This window comes from Truncatella angustata (assembly GCF_020726525.1).
Source record: "Truncatella angustata strain MPI-SDFR-AT-0073 chromosome Unknown BKA67scaffold_12, whole genome shotgun sequence".
Taxonomy (NCBI): domain Eukaryota; kingdom Fungi; phylum Ascomycota; class Sordariomycetes; order Amphisphaeriales; family Sporocadaceae; genus Truncatella; species Truncatella angustata.
The window spans coordinates 518,590-534,583 of NW_025763392.1; the positions used below are offsets into that span (position 1 = coordinate 518,590).

General features: G+C 51.6%; 5 protein-coding genes across 5 annotated transcripts; 3 read left to right on the plus strand and 2 right to left on the minus strand.

Moving 5' to 3' along the window:
• Positions 1-535: 535 nt before the first annotated feature.
• BKA67DRAFT_586834 (uncharacterized protein) lies at positions 536-3,256 on the minus strand. The gene is made up of 3 exons (XM_046104280.1): positions 2,443-3,256; positions 1,760-2,377; positions 536-1,705 (listed from the first exon to the last, which is right to left on the minus strand). Exons 1-3 carry the CDS (start codon positions 2,868-2,870, stop codon positions 988-990), a joined length of 1,764 nt encoding a protein of 587 aa, XP_045951581.1. The 5' UTR covers positions 2,871-3,256; the 3' UTR covers positions 536-987.
• Positions 3,257-6,828: 3,572 nt separating this feature from the next.
• Positions 6,829-8,460, plus strand: BKA67DRAFT_527685 (amidohydrolase family protein; the record flags this gene model as incomplete). Its single annotated transcript, XM_046098884.1, has 1 exon — positions 6,829-8,460. The coding sequence occupies one exon, from the start codon at positions 6,829-6,831 to the stop codon at positions 8,458-8,460; it is 1,632 nt and encodes a 543-aa protein (XP_045951582.1).
• Positions 8,461-9,860: 1,400 nt separating this feature from the next.
• Positions 9,861-13,187, plus strand: BKA67DRAFT_527658 (calcium-transporting ATPase; the record flags this gene model as incomplete). Its single annotated transcript, XM_046098882.1, has 4 exons — positions 9,861-10,171; positions 10,330-10,531; positions 10,590-10,683; positions 10,771-13,187. The coding sequence occupies 4 exons, from the start codon at positions 9,861-9,863 to the stop codon at positions 13,185-13,187; spliced, it is 3,024 nt and encodes a 1,007-aa protein (XP_045951583.1).
• Positions 13,188-13,881: 694 nt separating this feature from the next.
• BKA67DRAFT_527488 (uncharacterized protein) lies at positions 13,882-14,463 on the plus strand (the record flags this gene model as incomplete). Its single annotated transcript, XM_046098861.1, has 2 exons — positions 13,882-14,237; positions 14,301-14,463. The coding sequence occupies 2 exons, from the start codon at positions 13,882-13,884 to the stop codon at positions 14,461-14,463; spliced, it is 519 nt and encodes a 172-aa protein (XP_045951584.1).
• On the minus strand, positions 14,413-15,874 carry BKA67DRAFT_128185 (uncharacterized protein). Its single transcript, XM_046094982.1, has 2 exons — positions 15,141-15,874; positions 14,413-15,072 (listed from the first exon to the last, which is right to left on the minus strand). The coding sequence occupies exons 1-2, from the start codon at positions 15,525-15,527 to the stop codon at positions 14,584-14,586; spliced, it is 876 nt and encodes a 291-aa protein (XP_045951585.1). The 5' UTR covers positions 15,528-15,874; the 3' UTR covers positions 14,413-14,583.
• Between the last annotated feature and the right edge of the window lie 120 nt (positions 15,875-15,994).

Genomic DNA, 15,994 nt, shown 5'->3' on the forward strand with positions numbered 1-15,994 from the left:
GCGGTTCGCGAGGTCTCTACATTACAACTATACTATTGCAGTATTTTCCACAACGACAACAGCTAGGCCTATTTAAGTTGTGATTTTGATCTGGCTCCTAAAGTTCAGAGTCGTCGATGCACACAACCCTTTTGTTTTACAACATCTCTCAGGGGCTGGGCATTCCGAATGATATGCCTCGTAGTTTTCGGGGACAACAATACCGAGCGGAAGAGGCAGTCATCCCTTTGCGACACAATATTCCCGATATCGGCAAGCAATGCCAGATATGGCGCCCTGGCAGCAAGTTCGAAGACATTGCGTGCTCCAGGCGCCTCCAGGTAAAGGTCAGAGATGACTCGTATCGACACGGCCGAAGTCCATTAGCAGCGTTGAGCCTTGTTTACAAAATCCTGTGGCGGACTGGTGTAGCTTTGCTGGGCGGTGAATGCAGTCAAGCAGATGGGGTATAGTAGCATGCCTTGCGCTAAATTGGACTTGCTCTTGGTTGCATTCTTTTGATAAAGAGAACAACAGTAAAGCCTCCAGGCTGATACGACATAACCGACCACGTTTGGGAGCGTTGTTGGAAGTCACCTTTTACATGACGCATGCGTTACAGGTTTCCGTGTCACAAGCTACGGGGCAAGCGATCCCTCCTCGCCAAGTAGCTATGTTTTAGCAGCGCTGGATTAGTAGTTGGGCGGGCAAAGTTGTCAAGACCAAAGGCACGACAAACGAAATGACTCATCACGTCGGCGGTGGGAACATGTATTGGAAACACGGCCCAGTTGAAGACAGGGTCAAAACACTGCGTGGTCGAAAAAGGTTTATACATTATACGCCATGAGCGGTAGATAATTGGTGGGAATCATCGTAATCATCAAGCATGAGACACACCAGTGTCTCAAGCTGGCCGAAACTGGTCGGCCTATGTTCAAGCCTCACCAGGTTTCCATCCTACAAAACTCGAGCCCCTGTACGACTGCATAGCAGGTCGTGGGCACCTCACTCGAACTTCTCCCTCGCCTCGTCTTCTTCTTCCTCTTCCACTTCCCAGTCCCTCCAGCTTGTTCCTCTGACCCAGCTGACACCTTTCCTCCAGTTGCCCTCTTTGATAGCCCGGGCATCCTTCTCGTACACAGCGCCCGTAATGGCCAGCGCTAGTACGAAAAGCCACAAATCACCACCTCGCATGGCCTTCCACCAACGCCGTTTGACGCCTACCTTCCACAGACTGTCTATGCTGGTGCGAGCACTATAGAGGAATATGCCGCGACCCTGCTTGCGCTCTACGAAGCCCCAGAGACCAGCAAGAAATCCGCCGAGGAAGAACCGCTGTGTCGGCAGGAAGTTTCGTGGCAGCCAAGTCTGGAAGAAGCAGATACTCGCCCATGCAGTCGAGATGGCGCCTGTTACAAAGGTTGAGAGTCGAAGGCTGCGTCCCAGTATGTTGGTAAGGACAGTCAACGGCGCATTGTAGAGAGCTTTGTACCGCGGCAGCATGGTGAGGGAGTAAAAGACGAGGAACAAGCGGCCTACCCTCGGGAATGACTGTAGCCAGAATGACAGGTACGTCCGGCTGCAAGAGGGATCCGATGGATGCAGTGTCGCGCAGCTGAGGGAAGTAATGAGCGGGTGTGCCCGTGATGTCAGAGGCGCAATTGAGGTCAAGGTGGGCGGCAGGGTTTCCTGGTTTGGGAACAATGTTGGACTGATGTATGGCCTATGTCTGTTAGCTGTACTCTCGCCTGGTGGCAGATGAATTGAATGCACGTACGGCCAATTAAGCTTGGCCATCTGGGCAAGACAGTCGGCAACTTCCCGAGGGGTCGGCCACTTGACTCCCGTAGGTAGGTTCTTGGGTGCACTGTGGAGATATTCCGAGCTCCCCTTCCACAGCAGATCGACAAACTGGGCCGGAATACAGTCCTTGTCGAAGATGGTGGCATGAAGCAGCTGGCCGAAGGCGAAGGGCTGCAACATCCAACTGCCGAACCACCAGGGTCTTTCGCGCTTCAGAAGACCGCTCCCGCCGACTTTGGATTTCCAGCCCCAGACCATGCCGTCGTCCTCAAGAAGGTTCCAGCCAAACTCTAGCGCCCTGAACATGGTGTAGATGGCCACTGACACGCGCAGCTGTTGGGCGGGATAGATACCAAGCGCGAGACCTGCTAGGCTGGCACCGAGAGCAGGGGCATAAGGCGAAGTTAGTGTCTGTGTCGTCCTCGGGTTGCGGTTTCGGAACGGCGCGGCGGATGCGTCCAGCAAATGGGCTCGTAGGCGGCTCATGAACCGGAAAAGGAGGCGGTACAGAAGCAGTATGGTGGAAAGCGACAGTGACAAGCGCAACGTCGGTGATTTATAGAAGGGCTCGTTCTTCTTCTGACCAGTCAAGCTAGACGGTGTCAGTTTGATCCGGACAGTAGATCGATGGCAGGTTCCTTCGGATGCATGACATACTCTTTTTGGCCCTTGAGCCTCGCCATCAATACGTTATATGCCTTCATTCCCAACCCAGTCGCTATGAATACGCGAAGCGCGTGTCGAATCGCTCGAGCATTGTAGGTATCGCCTCCACCACCGCTGGCAGACCCTTCTTTTGCCTTGCCCTTACCCTTCCCGCCATCCTTGGCCCCTCCGTCCATGTACCTTTCGACGGTATTGGCACTCGGTGCCCGTCGCTTTAACAGCCTTGACCGGGACAAGACATACTTGTGGAGCGACTCGTATTCTCGGGCGGAGATTGTGTATCGGAGGGCATTGCGCAGTACAGGGTCTGCTGCCGATGTTCTGGCTTGCGACTTGGACGAAGCCGGCGGCCGCGACAACGCAACAGGTTCCGGTATGTCGATTGGAGGGAGCTTGGAGGGTCCAGCTCCAGACGCCATGTTGATGGTGAGCGATGAGCTGTGCCGCGCCGCCTGCGGTTGATGGGTGATGTCCGCACTTTGTTGTTGTTGTTGTTGTTGTTGTTGTTGTTGAGGAGCTAACTGTAGAACTGCTGAGCTGGTCTGATCTGAGCTGAGCTGGAGCTGGAGCTTAGCTTTCTTGCAGCTCAGGTCTCATATCATCCAGCTGAAGAGCCAGTGTCAGATGCGAATTCGCGTTTGGATGTGCGTACCCCCTGATTACAAGGGAAGGGTGTCGAGCGATTCAGACATTGAACAAATGAAAAAGGAAATGCGAAAGCCGACAGTTAATTACACGCGATTCGCGTTTTGGCATGAAGCTGCAATCTTACTTTTTTTGTTCGGGTTGCCGAGGCCGAAATTACATGTGAGCGAGTCCTGAATCTGACCCCTCGGCAGCCCAGCGACGTAGTTACTGAGCAAGAAGTTGACGTGACCTTGGCTACGTTAATCAATTAACCTAACCGTAATTGGCTTCCGTTCACTGCAGAAAAGCGCTCCGACATCTGCGTATCCACTAACCTAACCTAGGTCAGGTTACTTGGGTAGGATGTTGTGCATTGTGGGGAAGCTGGGGGATGGGGGATCTCTTGCTCTTGTTAATTTCCCCCATGTTTTCATTGCCGTTTTCATTTCCATTTTCATTTCCATTTTCACTTCCATTACCATTTCCATATCCACTTCTGTTCCCACGTCTAGATCAGGTTGAAACGTCAACAAACCGTGGCTACGATACTAGAGATCCCTCCATCACACCTCTGGTTGGGCACTGAAAGGTCCGATTCGACTTCTATTGATCGTGTCGCATAGCCCCGTAGCCATAAACCTTCACACAGTTGCACTGCGCGGAATATAACCGCGTATCTCAGGATCCCGTTGCTGGCAGGTTTCGAGGTTTGTCCGCACCACCACATATGCTTGGAACCTGCAGCACGACGGCTACAAGCTTTGCCTCGATGTACTTGGCTTGCTGACAATCAAGCGTCGTGACATCACATAAACTTCAACTAAACGGTCGCGCAGCCCGACGGCGTGGGCACACTAACTTACATCGTGTCTAAACGCACCAACTGATAGCATCATTGCAGACCTCAAGATGAGCAGCAGCCCACCCAGTAACACAACGAATCATTCGATACCCCTCGCTATATCTCATTTACACTGCTTGCGATATCTTGCGCGAGGGCCCGCAACAGCCACACTACAGACGAATCTAATCACCTTGGCCTATCTCAAACGCGGTCCTGCGTCATGAACGTTGTGGACCACGACTTCGCCCAGACGGTTCCATCTGCCGTGAGGTGGTAAGGTATGGGCGGTTGTATACTAGAGCCCGCCAAGAAAACCTTCTGCGTGCCGGCAACCCGTCAACAACCAATCAGCCACCCGACAGACGCTCGTTCGCAACGTTAACCTTGCTATAGTGGGCTGGCGCACGCACGTGGCTCGCGTGAACTATAAAGCAGCATGGACGAATGGTTACCGAGTGTCGTTGTGTATTTAAATAATAATATTCCCACGATTAGTTCCGGGTGAATCGGAAGTAACTAACGTCTTCTTTCTACACAACTTCCAAGTCATATCGGCATTTCCATCATCGACTCTTCTATATCGATTCCGACTCGCGACAAATCGAACCCACACACCCACACTATCAGTGGCTCACACACAAAAGCCACCCAGAAAAACTCAACTCCAGCCAGTGAACATTGGACCAGATCAACAGGGTCCCGCACCGGACAAGAATGTGCTTCGGATTCAGCTCGCGGAGGAGAGGTCCACCCATGATGATGGCACCACGACCCGTCGTCGTGGTGCAGCCTCGCCCCGTCTACGGGCGGCCGCCCGTGGTCGGATATGGCGGCAGGCGCGGGATGGGCTATGGTGGTCGTAGAGGACGTCGCTGCTAGACGAAATGAATGCGCGGCCGACGCCTAATCTGGAGGGGCGTCTCTTGAGCGATGGGAGGGAACAGCCATCTTCTATTTTTTTTTTGGTATCTGGCGGTATCGCGGATTCTGGTATGGGGTAAGCCGTTGGAATTGGCAATTGGTGTAGCTTGAGTAAAAATCCGTGTTATGTACAACATGCAAATCAGGCATCGTGACGACGTTTCGCATGTGGACATTTCGGGGCGCAGTGAGATCCGAGACTCGACTTGATGGTCATCCTCGTTATGGCTACGGCGGGACCAGCACTGTCGTGAGTCAGTTCGAACGTCTATGTCGTTGCCATGTGGATCACAACAAAGACTCTCACTACGCTCGGGTAGCCTCTCCGAACACAACCTGGAATTAGCCATCCAGACCCCTTGGTTCGATAAACTCTGAGGTGATAACCCAGCGCGAGCAAATACCTCCAGAAATATATACAAACGCCTTAATTCAATGTTATGGTCATGTCGCCCGCTCCTTCGTCCTTTGTGATCAAGTGGGTTCGTCTCAGCCGTTTCACGTATGAATGCTCGGACCAAAAAATCGCCAATATTGAGCTGCGTGATGGTGTTTATGAAATCTTCCTAGATTTGTGCAGTTCCTCAATGCTACGGTGAAACCCAGGAGAGACTCGGGTCCGCAAGCTCATGGAATGGCGCCAGAGTCTAAGCCACCGAGCACCTAGAGCTTGAGCAAGCTCATGCATAGAGTCGCGGTGGGTTTTCTGGCGAGGGGGGAAACCGCGTCGACAGAGCAGACTGTGGGTTGGCACACGTCATAAATCTTGGTCCGCACCTGCATATGGTATTCCAGGAGAGGTGGATCAGTGTCGAGAACGTCATGTCGTCTATCCCGAGGTGCGCATCCGCTGTCCCGATGCAAGCGGTTTGCCAAGGTGCCCCATCACTTTGCTATCATGAGATGCCAGGGCCTCGCGACATACCCGCTCGACATCGCATTGCGGCTAGGATCTAGGGGCAGGAAGGAAGTGCACATCAGTGGCTATATAGTCAGTTCATCTTGCAATACAACATAAATAAATGTTCCGCCACATTTCGCGATATAGTATAGATTTATAGTAATTAGTACTGGCAGAAAATATTGTTGATATGCACAAAAAGAAGTAGAGAAATTGGTTATCAGATGGAATAAATTACTAGAAACAGAGTCACATTCCAAGAGTCTATCTCTGTAATGGGACTTCAAAGGAGGGGGGAAAAAGCCTACACATCGCTTGCAATCCTTTTTCTCTAATGATTAGACCGGATCATCAACATCTTGTACATAATATACAATGCGTAGACGATCACGAGGACTTTTAGCTGGATCTGATAATTTTTAAATACGTGTTGGGTGTCCTTTAGCGTGCAACCATAGCCACAGGCTATGGTTCCTCTGGCCACCTATGCAGAGCTAGAGCGCAATGAAGTAGATCCAGAGTGCTTGGATCAGTCATGTGGTTGTGATGATATACTCAAATCATGCTCTCATATTTAGTGTCGTCTTGCTGCAAGCGAGTTCCGAAACAAGATAATTGTGGTCGTCTCGTTCGTAATCGGATTGTATAAACTTTAGCTTATAACTCTCTCTAACTAGCCAACCAGCGAATAGGTGGAATCCCTACAATAGCTACTTACTTTAGTGGGGCAAACCGTGCGATGCGGAAGTACACCTGGACACCCTGCAATGACAGATCATGGTTGCATTTATTGGGACTTGTGCAAGGAGTGTGCTTTTTTCATGGCAAAGATAAAATCGCATCAAACAATCTTCGGAATTTGGAAAGTTTCGTAGGGCCATTTATGCATCGACTGCACTGCATTTAAAAAGGTGGGAGGTGGTGCTGCATTTGTGAGGTTGTCGATATAATGGGCCGCAATCGGAACCCGACCCATTCTTATTAGGAAAGTGCTTGGGTCAAAGGGACTTGTTCTGCCTCAGCCGACGCAAGTTCACCACTTCTTTCAACAAACAACCCTTTTTGCGCAAGATAATCCTTTAAAATGGCATCGCAAACGGCAACGATTTTTTACAATGGAAAGTTCTTCCGGAGTACCGGTGTAAACGGCCAAGACCACCATTTCGCGGAGTGCATCGTTGCGGATGCGGCAGGAAATATCACGCATGTCGGCCAACTTGGCGATGCGCAAGTCGCACGAGCTGGCGAAGATGGCGCAACACGACAAGACATGCAAGGCCGTATAGTGCTGCCCGGATTTTTCGATGGGCATATCCACCTGCTGAGCCTCGGCCAGTCACTCAAGAGCGTGCCGCTCAGCCATTGCACGAATTTAGACGATATCAGAGCTGCCATCAAGGAATATGCTCAAGCAAACCCGCAGGTGCCCAGGATTGTGTGCAAGGGCTGGATGATCTCCATGACACCTGGCAAGGTCACGTCAAGCATGCTTGATGATTTGGACCCGAGACCGATCTTTATCGACGAGAAGAGCTTACATGCAACGTGGTGCAACACAGCTGCACTGGAGGAACTCAAGATAGCGGACTTGCCCGACCCAGTGGGAGGCACGATTGAGAGGGATGCAGACGGTAAAGCGACTGGTTTGTTACTGGAGTCCTGTGTCATGCTTATCATCTGGCCTCACATTGCAAAAGTCGCGTCCATGGATGACAAGCTTGGAGCGATAAGAGGAGCCGTAGATCTCTTCAACGCAGAAGGTTACACTGGAGCAGTCGACATGGCCCTCGACGAGAATTCATTGAGGGCAATACAAACGTTGCGACAGAGGGAAGAGGTACCTTTTCGACTAGGCGCATATTGGCTCATCGCACCAAAGAACGACCCAGCAGAGACATTAGCGCAGGTGGACAGAGCAATCGAGCTGCACAGAGAATTGAATAGCGAGACAAGCCCAGACTTCTTCATCGCAGGCATCAAGATTATTTGCGACGGCATCATAGATGCGTGTACGGCAGCATTGACGGAGCCCTACAGTTCTAATGGCGTCGATTGTGAGGCACTCTGGACACCGGAAGAGCTCGCCCCCATCGTCAAAAGGGCAGATGAAGCTGGACTGCAATGCGCTCTCCATGCGATTGGCGATTACACAGCTCGTATGGCCATAGATGCACTGGAGCAGAATGGAAGCCGGGACCGAAGACATCGCATTGAACACCTCGAGCTCACAGCGCCGGAAGATGCCGCACGTCTAGGAAAGCTGGGCATCACTGCATCAATCCAACCCGTGCACTCCGACCCAGCCATCCTCCGAGCATGGCCAACACTGCTAGGGGAGGACCGATGCGGACGCGCATTCGCCTACAAGGACTTTGCCGATGGTGGAGCTGTGCTGGCCCTCGGCACGGACGCACCAACTGCTCCACACGGCCCTTTTCAGAACATTTACACGGCGACAACACGGCGGTCGGCCCGGGAGCCTGATTTGCAGACGGCAGTGAATCCTCAATTCGCCCTTGAGCTGTCCGCTTCAGTCGCTGGCGCTACTTCTGGCTCGGCTTACAGCTGTTTTGCGGATGATCGGGCAGGCAAGCTGGATGTTGGTCTCTCCGCAGATTTTGCTGTTGTGGATATGGAATGGAACGCCGAGAGCTTGCTGCGGGCAAAGGTCAAGCAAACGTGGTTCAAAGGAAAGAAGGTGTTTGAAGCAGAATAGCTTGATAAGCAAAGTGGGAATCCGGTTCCAAGCATGCGCTAAGGGTAGTCATATCGAGCCAATAATCGCTTGAGGCAAGAATGGCAAGCGGCATACTAAACTAGCTGCAGCCTGCCAGCTGCCCATACGCTCTCAGATTGGGTTGGTGCGTGACCAGACATACAGAATTATATGCAGTTGTGCTTGCGTCTTGCCCATGTGTATTGTTTGAATGAGGTTAGCATCTCAAAAGAACTGGATTCCTCACCAATGACAAGATAAGGCGATCAGAACGAGGCGAGCGTGCATTCGCGACATGTTTATTGAATTTGCCGGTCCGGACGCTGGCACCTGTGCTAGTGCAACCTTATTCTGTGTAGAGATGGCGACTGTCGGAAGTTATGTCGGGGGGGTAGGTTAACTATGAGGTCTTCCAAGTTCTTGCTAACCTAGACTAATGTCAGAATGAGAGGAGAGCCGCACTGCGCCAAGGAGGTCTAGTGTCAGAGTACGGATCCGTATCGGGTCGCTGTATGGCCTATCTTCGGATCACGACCGAAGACATAATTGCAATGCGGCCAGTTATTATGAACAGCCTGTCAAGCCGGGAAACGTGCTTTGTCTGAATAGGAAGGCCCAAGGTTTATCGCCAGGGACAAGACACCAGTAGTGTTGGGATTGTCGTAATCGTTTGCCATGGGTGGCTGTGTGTTTCTTTTAGGTGCTTGGCTGCCCGTAGACATGCACCAACCAGCTTGGCACACAACATGAATTCTGCTACTTTGGACAGGCGACCCTACCGGGTAGGCTCGCCTCTCGAGAGACAACAACCCGTTTGCTTGCAGTGAGGTATTGAGACACACAAGCAATTGATTGATTTCTTGAATGGTAGACGGCAAACAGTCGCCTCTGCAAGCGTCCTTCTGTCGTACAGCGTCCAAACGGTGAGCGCTGGATCCATTCGGCGCCGTGTCAAAAGCAAAGTGGCGACCACGCCCGCATTTCGTCGGGGCACCTTACTCTTAGCGGATCCCGGCGTATGCACTGGACCTGACCCAGTCCCACTCATTGCACCGTCCCCGCAGCATCGCCAGTGATGTGGTTCGACAGTTTTCAATCGGCCAAGCAACGCTGACCATTACCCACGTCAACTTCTCATCTTGACTTCAAGCCTTGGCGCTTGGCCACATGATCACGTACCAAACAGCAGCAATGGCGGGGTGGGTTCCATGGCTCCGACTGCCTCACTCTTTCCCTATGCAAGCACGTGCCCCATGGTGATTAATTCTATGACCTCTAGCTCTTTCCCATTTATCCCACTTCCCCTTCGGAACACCAGAAGTTCACACATCTCTTAGAAAGCATCCCGTATTTTATATCAGCGACAGCAACCATTTGCTGAGCTTTATCAACACAACTGAATGGGTGAACCTCCCCCTGCTTCCGTCGACTCCGCTCATACGGTCCAACTTGAGCAACTAGAGCGGTCTCTGTTAAAGACAAGCTTCCAGAATGGACTCGACGCAGGCGAAGCCGCTGCTCGCCTGGAGCAGGATGGGCCTAACAAGGTTGAAGGAGCTAAAGGGTTATCCCCGTGGAAGATTTTCTTGAGGCAGATTTCAAACAGCTTGACACTCGTTCTCGTCGCCGTCATGGCGATTTCCTTTGCCATCCATGATTATATCGAAGGTGGTATCATTGCCTTTGTTATCTGTCTCAACATCGTCGTCGGGTGAGTTTTGATCACCTCTCTTCTCAAAGTTTTAACTTTCTTCCGGACTCGGCACTATTGTCGAAAAGAGGACTATATCAACCGCCGCCAGATCAAAACTGTTTTGGCCATAGCTGTAGAGTCTCCAGAAATTCTGCACAACATCTAACAACATGTAGGTTCTGGCAAGACTTCAAAGCAGAAAAAGCAATCCAGTCACTTTTTGCCCTTTCAGCCCCTACTTGCAAGGTTATCCGTCAGGGACGCACGATCAACATTAAGGCCGAGGAACTTGTCAAGGGTGATATCGTGGTTCTTCACGTTGGGGATATTGTCCCTGCCGACCTCCGTCTCGTTAGCAGTCTTAACATGACAACTGACGTGCGTTAATGCCTAACAGATCGTGCCGTTCATTCTATCCTAAGCTAATTATTTTCAGGAAGCCCATCTAACCGGAGAATCATTGCCTGTGAGCAAGCATGCTGATGCCATCCTCGATGACCCGGATGTTCCTCTCGGTGACCGAATCAACAGTAGGTAATCCCGTGCGATACTGAATCAGTTACATACTATTCACACTATCTTGATATATCTGTCGCGCAATACACTGACATTCGCAGTGCTTTACCAGGCGAGCAAGATCACAAGGGGCAGAGGAATGGCAGTTGTTGTGGCCACAGGCATGACTACAGAAGTTGGCAAGATCGCAGAAATGCTTAGAGCCAACCCTTTCGCTGGTCAAGAAGTGGCCCAGATCACACGATTATTGCACCGATTCAAAGCCACTTCAACAAGTATCCTTGGTCTTGACGGCACACCATTGCAGGTTAAGCTAAGCAAGTTTGCCCTGCTTTTATTCGCACTTGCCATACTTTTGGTAATTATCGTGTTCTCGGCAAGTATATTCAAAATCAGTGACGAAGTACTTATTTACGGCATTTGTGTCGGCGTTGCAGTCATTCCAGAATCGCTCATCGCTGTGCTTACGATCAGTATTGCCGTTGGCACGAAAGCGATGGCTCGCGGCAACGTTATTGTGCGGAAAATGGCTGCTCTGGAAGCTGTTGGTGGCGTCACCAATATTTGCACAGACAAAACTGGTACTCTAACACAGGGCAAGATGATTACAAGGAAGATCTGGCTCCGTGATGGGTCAATGGCTACAGTAGAAGAGTGCACACACCCGTTTGATCCTACCAGCGGTAGAATTGCGTGGGGTTCTGATGGGGTGATCGACGAACCCAAATTGCTCTCCAGGCTACCCGCGAAGGCTGAAGCTTTTGTCGACTGCATTTCTCTGTGCAACAACTCTGTTATCAGTGATGGCAAGGCCGGTGCCTCTGACGACATGGTTGAGACCTCTACTATATCTACTGTCGGCCCTGCCAATTGGGATGCTACCGGTGAGCCTACCGAAATTGCGCTCCACGTCTTTGCCATGCGGTTTGGTCATAGCAAGTCCACTATCGTTCAGGCAAAGGCATCAAATCTGATTGCCGAGTTTCCATTTGACTCCTCTTGTAAGAGGATGACAGTCATTTACAGGCATTCATCTTCGGGAACAGCATGTATCTACACCAAGGGAGCCTTGGAGGCAATTCTCCCGTTGCTTGACGCAACAGATGAGGTTAAGGCAGAACTCACAGAGAAGGCTGACTCACTAGCTTCCGAAGGACTACGAGTTTTGTGTATTGCGCAAAGGCTTGTGCCTCTCAACTCTGCTGGCTTTGAAGACATTGCAAAAAATCGAGAGACTGCAGAGTGTAGACTCTCTCCTCTTGGGTTGGCTGGTCTATATGACCCTCCCCGTTTGGAAACAGCAGATGCGGTGCAACGATGCAAGCAGGCGGGTATCATGGTTCATATGCTCACCGGAGATCACATCAAGACTGCAACAGCCATTGCCAAAGAGGTTGGGATTCTCAGTGGTAAACTGTCGCCGGCTGAACTCGACACGGCGATAATGCAGGCTAGTGTGTTCGACGCACTAAGTGACGATGCTATCACACAACTGGAGAAGCTCCCTCTCGTCCTCGCACGTTGCAGCCCCTCTACCAAAGTCAGAATGGTGGAGGCTCTTCACCGCCGAGGTGGCTTCTGCGTGATGACTGGAGATGGCGTCAACGACTCTCCGGCACTCAAAAAAGCTGACGTTGGTATCGCGATGGGTTTGAATGGAAGCGACGTGGCTAAAGAGGCTGCGGACATGGTTCTCACGGATGACAATTTCGCATCCATCGTGACTGCCATTAAAGAAGGCCGCCGACTGTTCGACAACATCCAGAAATTCTTGCTACATTTGTTGGTGTCAAACATAGCCCAGGTCATCCTTCTTCTCATCGCCCTGGCATTCAAAGATACCAGGGGCAACTCTGTTTTCCCACTTTCACCCCTCGAAATTCTTTGGGCGAATCTTATCACCTCATCCGGTCTTGCTATCGGTCTTGGTCTGGAGGAAGCTCAACCGGACATCATGACCCGGCCACCCCACAGTCTGCGCGTCGGTGTTTTCACGTGGGAACTCATCATAGATAAGATGGTGTATGGATTCTTCATGGGCTCGCTCTGCCTAACGGCTTTCATCACCACGACCTACGGCCGGTATGGTACTGACCCCTCTGTTCTCGGCTTCAATTGTAATTCCGAATACAACAAATCCTGCGATATTGTGTTCCAAGCACGCGCCACCACTTTCGCAACGCTCGTGTTCCTGTTGCTCGTCACTGCTTGGGAGGTTAAGCATTTTACTCGGTCGCTCTTCGCTATGAATCCAGAATTGTACTCTGGGCCGTTTGCCATCTTCAAAACTGTCTCGAGAAACAGGGTTCTCTATTGGGCGGTTGTCGGTGGGTTCTTGGCCTCCTTCCCAGTAATCTACATTCCCTACGTCAATGAGATTGGATTTAAACATAGCGGTATCTCCTGGCAGTGGGGCGTGGTGATTGGTTGTTTCGTGGCTTATGTTGCTTTGATCGAAGGATACAAGGCCATAAAGCGGAAAACCATGAAACCACGTACTATTGTGAGCACAGTATGATGGCTGTTTCACACAGGGAAAAAAAAAAAAAAAAAAAAAAAAAAAAAAAGCCCGCCAGCTTTTGGCACAAGTTTTGGGGTATTCCTTCGGTTCACTCGTTCGCAATGCACATTTGGAGGGGGTTCGCAATGTCTGGGTTGTATTTTGTACATTCATCAACACGCATCATCATTTATCTTAGCATGTCGGTTATTGGGGGAGAAGTCGTTGACCGCAGTCACTCCTTCAGCAGTTTAGTCAGAACACAATTGACCTGAGTCGCTCCTTACCATTGAATCCATCGCGATTGCCATTTTTGTGGCACTGACGATGCTTTTAGAATCACGCGATGTGCCTGCGTATTGCGCGATAGGAACAGCAACCCCTGACCGCTAGAACCCCTCCAACCCCGCCATTGGCAGTGTACCTGACATGGCAAACCGCCTCAAGCAAACAAGACGTCACCAACGAGACTTCTGACATTGTCACACCTATGAATCACGAAACCACTTTCTCATATTGCGTAATTGGTGATTGGCGTGTCACCAGCATCTCGGATCCGAAGTATAAGTATCTCAATTACTCCCCTGATCATACTCATTATAGTTTAGAAACCAGCAGCCTACCCCCCCCCAGCCTACTACAACACGCGCGTGGTCACCAGCACAAGCACAAGCACAAGCAAAAGCAAAAGCCTACTTCCACCTCATTCAAAATGTCCTCCCTTGACCTCCCCGAGCTTGCCGTCTCGACCTTTACCAAGGGCCTCGAGACATACTCTCACATTCTCAAGAAGACGCAAGAGTTTGCGAAGGAGAAGGGTATCGATCCGAACACATTCGTTCAGGCCCGTCTGATCGAGGACCAGCTTCCATTGGCATTCCAGGTTCAGAACGCCACCAAGGCCGTACAAATATCTCTCGGCCGTCTTAGCGGCATTGAGCCGACACTATTTCCCAACAATGAGACCACTTTTGAGGACTTGCAGCAGAGGATCGCCAAGACCCTGGATGCGGTGAGGGCTTTTGATGTGGTGAAGGCAACGGGCCGAGACCTCGAGACGCTCGACTTGTGAGTTCTCATTTTGCTTTTGATAATGTCTTTGTGGGCCTCGACACTAATGTCGTCATGCAGTTCATGGGCTGGCCAGACGCATAAGATCACCGTCAAGGCTGCTGTGTTGACCCAGGGCGTGCCCAACTTCTACTTCCATCTCACCACGGGCTACTCAATCCTCAGAGCCAAGGGCGTACCACTGGGCAAGGCGGACTTTCTGGGCAACTTCCTGGGTCTATAGGTTCCGGCGCAGGTTCTGAAGCGTGTACCAAGAGCATCGTTTTTAAGCCCAGCTTCGATGCTGACGGTCAACAAGCTCCTCATCTCCTACACAAATGCTGTTTTCAAGATTTAGATGGGCTTAGCTCAGCTCGTGGCGAAGGCGAGAACTGGGAAGCTCTCCAGGTTGCGTGGCTGAGGATAGCTCGTACTGCGAATGGCCGCCGTAGAAGTTATGACCGTAGCTCTGAATAGCAGTTGTATCACTCCACGCCTCCTTCGGCGGCTCCCCCGGTTGTGTTTGTATCGGCTTTCGCTTCCGATATACCAGCGCTGCCGCAATGCATATCAAGCCGAGTCCCACACTTGCGCCAACTACGATACCTGCGATCACGCCGCCGCTAAGAGTTGTGCTGGCATCGCTCTGAGACAAGGACGAGCTGGATGCCGTCGCTGATGTAACACTAGTTGCGGACACCACCTCCTGTGTCGTGGTCGAATTGGTGTTGTAGCTGATGCCCGGCCCAACTTCGTAGCCCTGAATCGCGTATTGGCCTTTATGGTCGTCACAGCAGTCAGACTGGAAAGCGCCGCAACAGATCTTGCCATCCATGCAAGGGGTGAGTACTGCCTAATTTTAAGAATCAGTACAGCTCCGACGATGGTGTAGTGCAATTGAATATGGGCTCAAAAACTTACACCGCCGCTCGAGGGCGAGTTGGCATCGGCATCATGCCGGCAGAGCGGGCTGCAGTTGGACGAGCGCCAGCTCTCATCCGTGCAGTACTGCCTCCGCACCGTCGGCTGCCCGGCGTTGGGCCCATAACACAGGCCGTCCGGGTGGCAAAAGTCGCCCTCGGCGCAGCAGGTCGCGAACCCGTCGGCGCCGGGCGGGCAGGCGTAGAGCCGCGCGCCCGAGCTGGGCGTCGAGTACTGGTATACCGTCCCGTTGGGCGATATGGACGAGTACGTGACCGCCGTCCCGTTCGGGGCGTAACACGTCTGTGCCGCAGCCGGGGTCGCACAAAGCAGGCTCGTGAGCAGTAGAACGGCGGTGCGGTCTCGTGTGCTGCGTGTGGTCTTCATGGTCGGTCAGTCCGGGGAGGCGAAAGAAGCCTGCCGTCCTTCGCCGGAATGCAAGTCGTCAAATAGCAAGAGTGAGACGGGAGGCATGTTGCAGTCATGATTTACAGAACTGCGTCTTAGCTACTTAAAGGTCACCCAGAGCGGCACAGTCACAAATGCCAAGCGCAATCCTACGAATTTGGATCGTGTTTTGCTATGCGCCGACGTTGCATCAGGGGGCTGAGTTTGCTGGGGGACCTGGCCAGATTCAGGATCAAGATGGCCAGGATAACATACAGCATCTAACAGGGGCAGGTACTTGGTGCGTTTTTAGTGGGTGAGAACGGCTTCATTGTGCATTGTTTAGTGGGGATGCGCATTCAGCTTCCCAGTTCCATGGAAGGTAACCGTGGCCCACTTCCTATTTAACCATTGGGACTGTCGGATAGGTTAGATTGTTACTCTTGCCTACTGCAATACCCTCGATG

Coding starts and splice junctions, on each gene's coding strand:
- BKA67DRAFT_586834 (XM_046104280.1), bottom strand. CDS start 2,870: ATGGCGTCTGGAGCTGGACCCTCCAAGCTCCCTCCAATCGACATACCG. Junction 2,378..2,442: donor AGGCTCAAGGGCCAAAAAGA/GTATGTCATGCA, acceptor GACACCGTCTAG/CTTGACTGGTCAGAAGAAGA. Junction 1,706..1,759: donor ATGGCCAAGCTTAATTGGCC/GTACGTGCATTC, acceptor TAACAGACATAG/GCCATACATCAGTCCAACAT.
- BKA67DRAFT_128185 (XM_046094982.1), bottom strand. CDS start 15,527: ATGAAGACCACACGCAGCACACGAGACCGCACCGCCGTTCTACTGCTC. Junction 15,073..15,140: donor ACTCGCCCTCGAGCGGCGGT/GTAAGTTTTTGA, acceptor TCTTAAAATTAG/GCAGTACTCACCCCTTGCAT.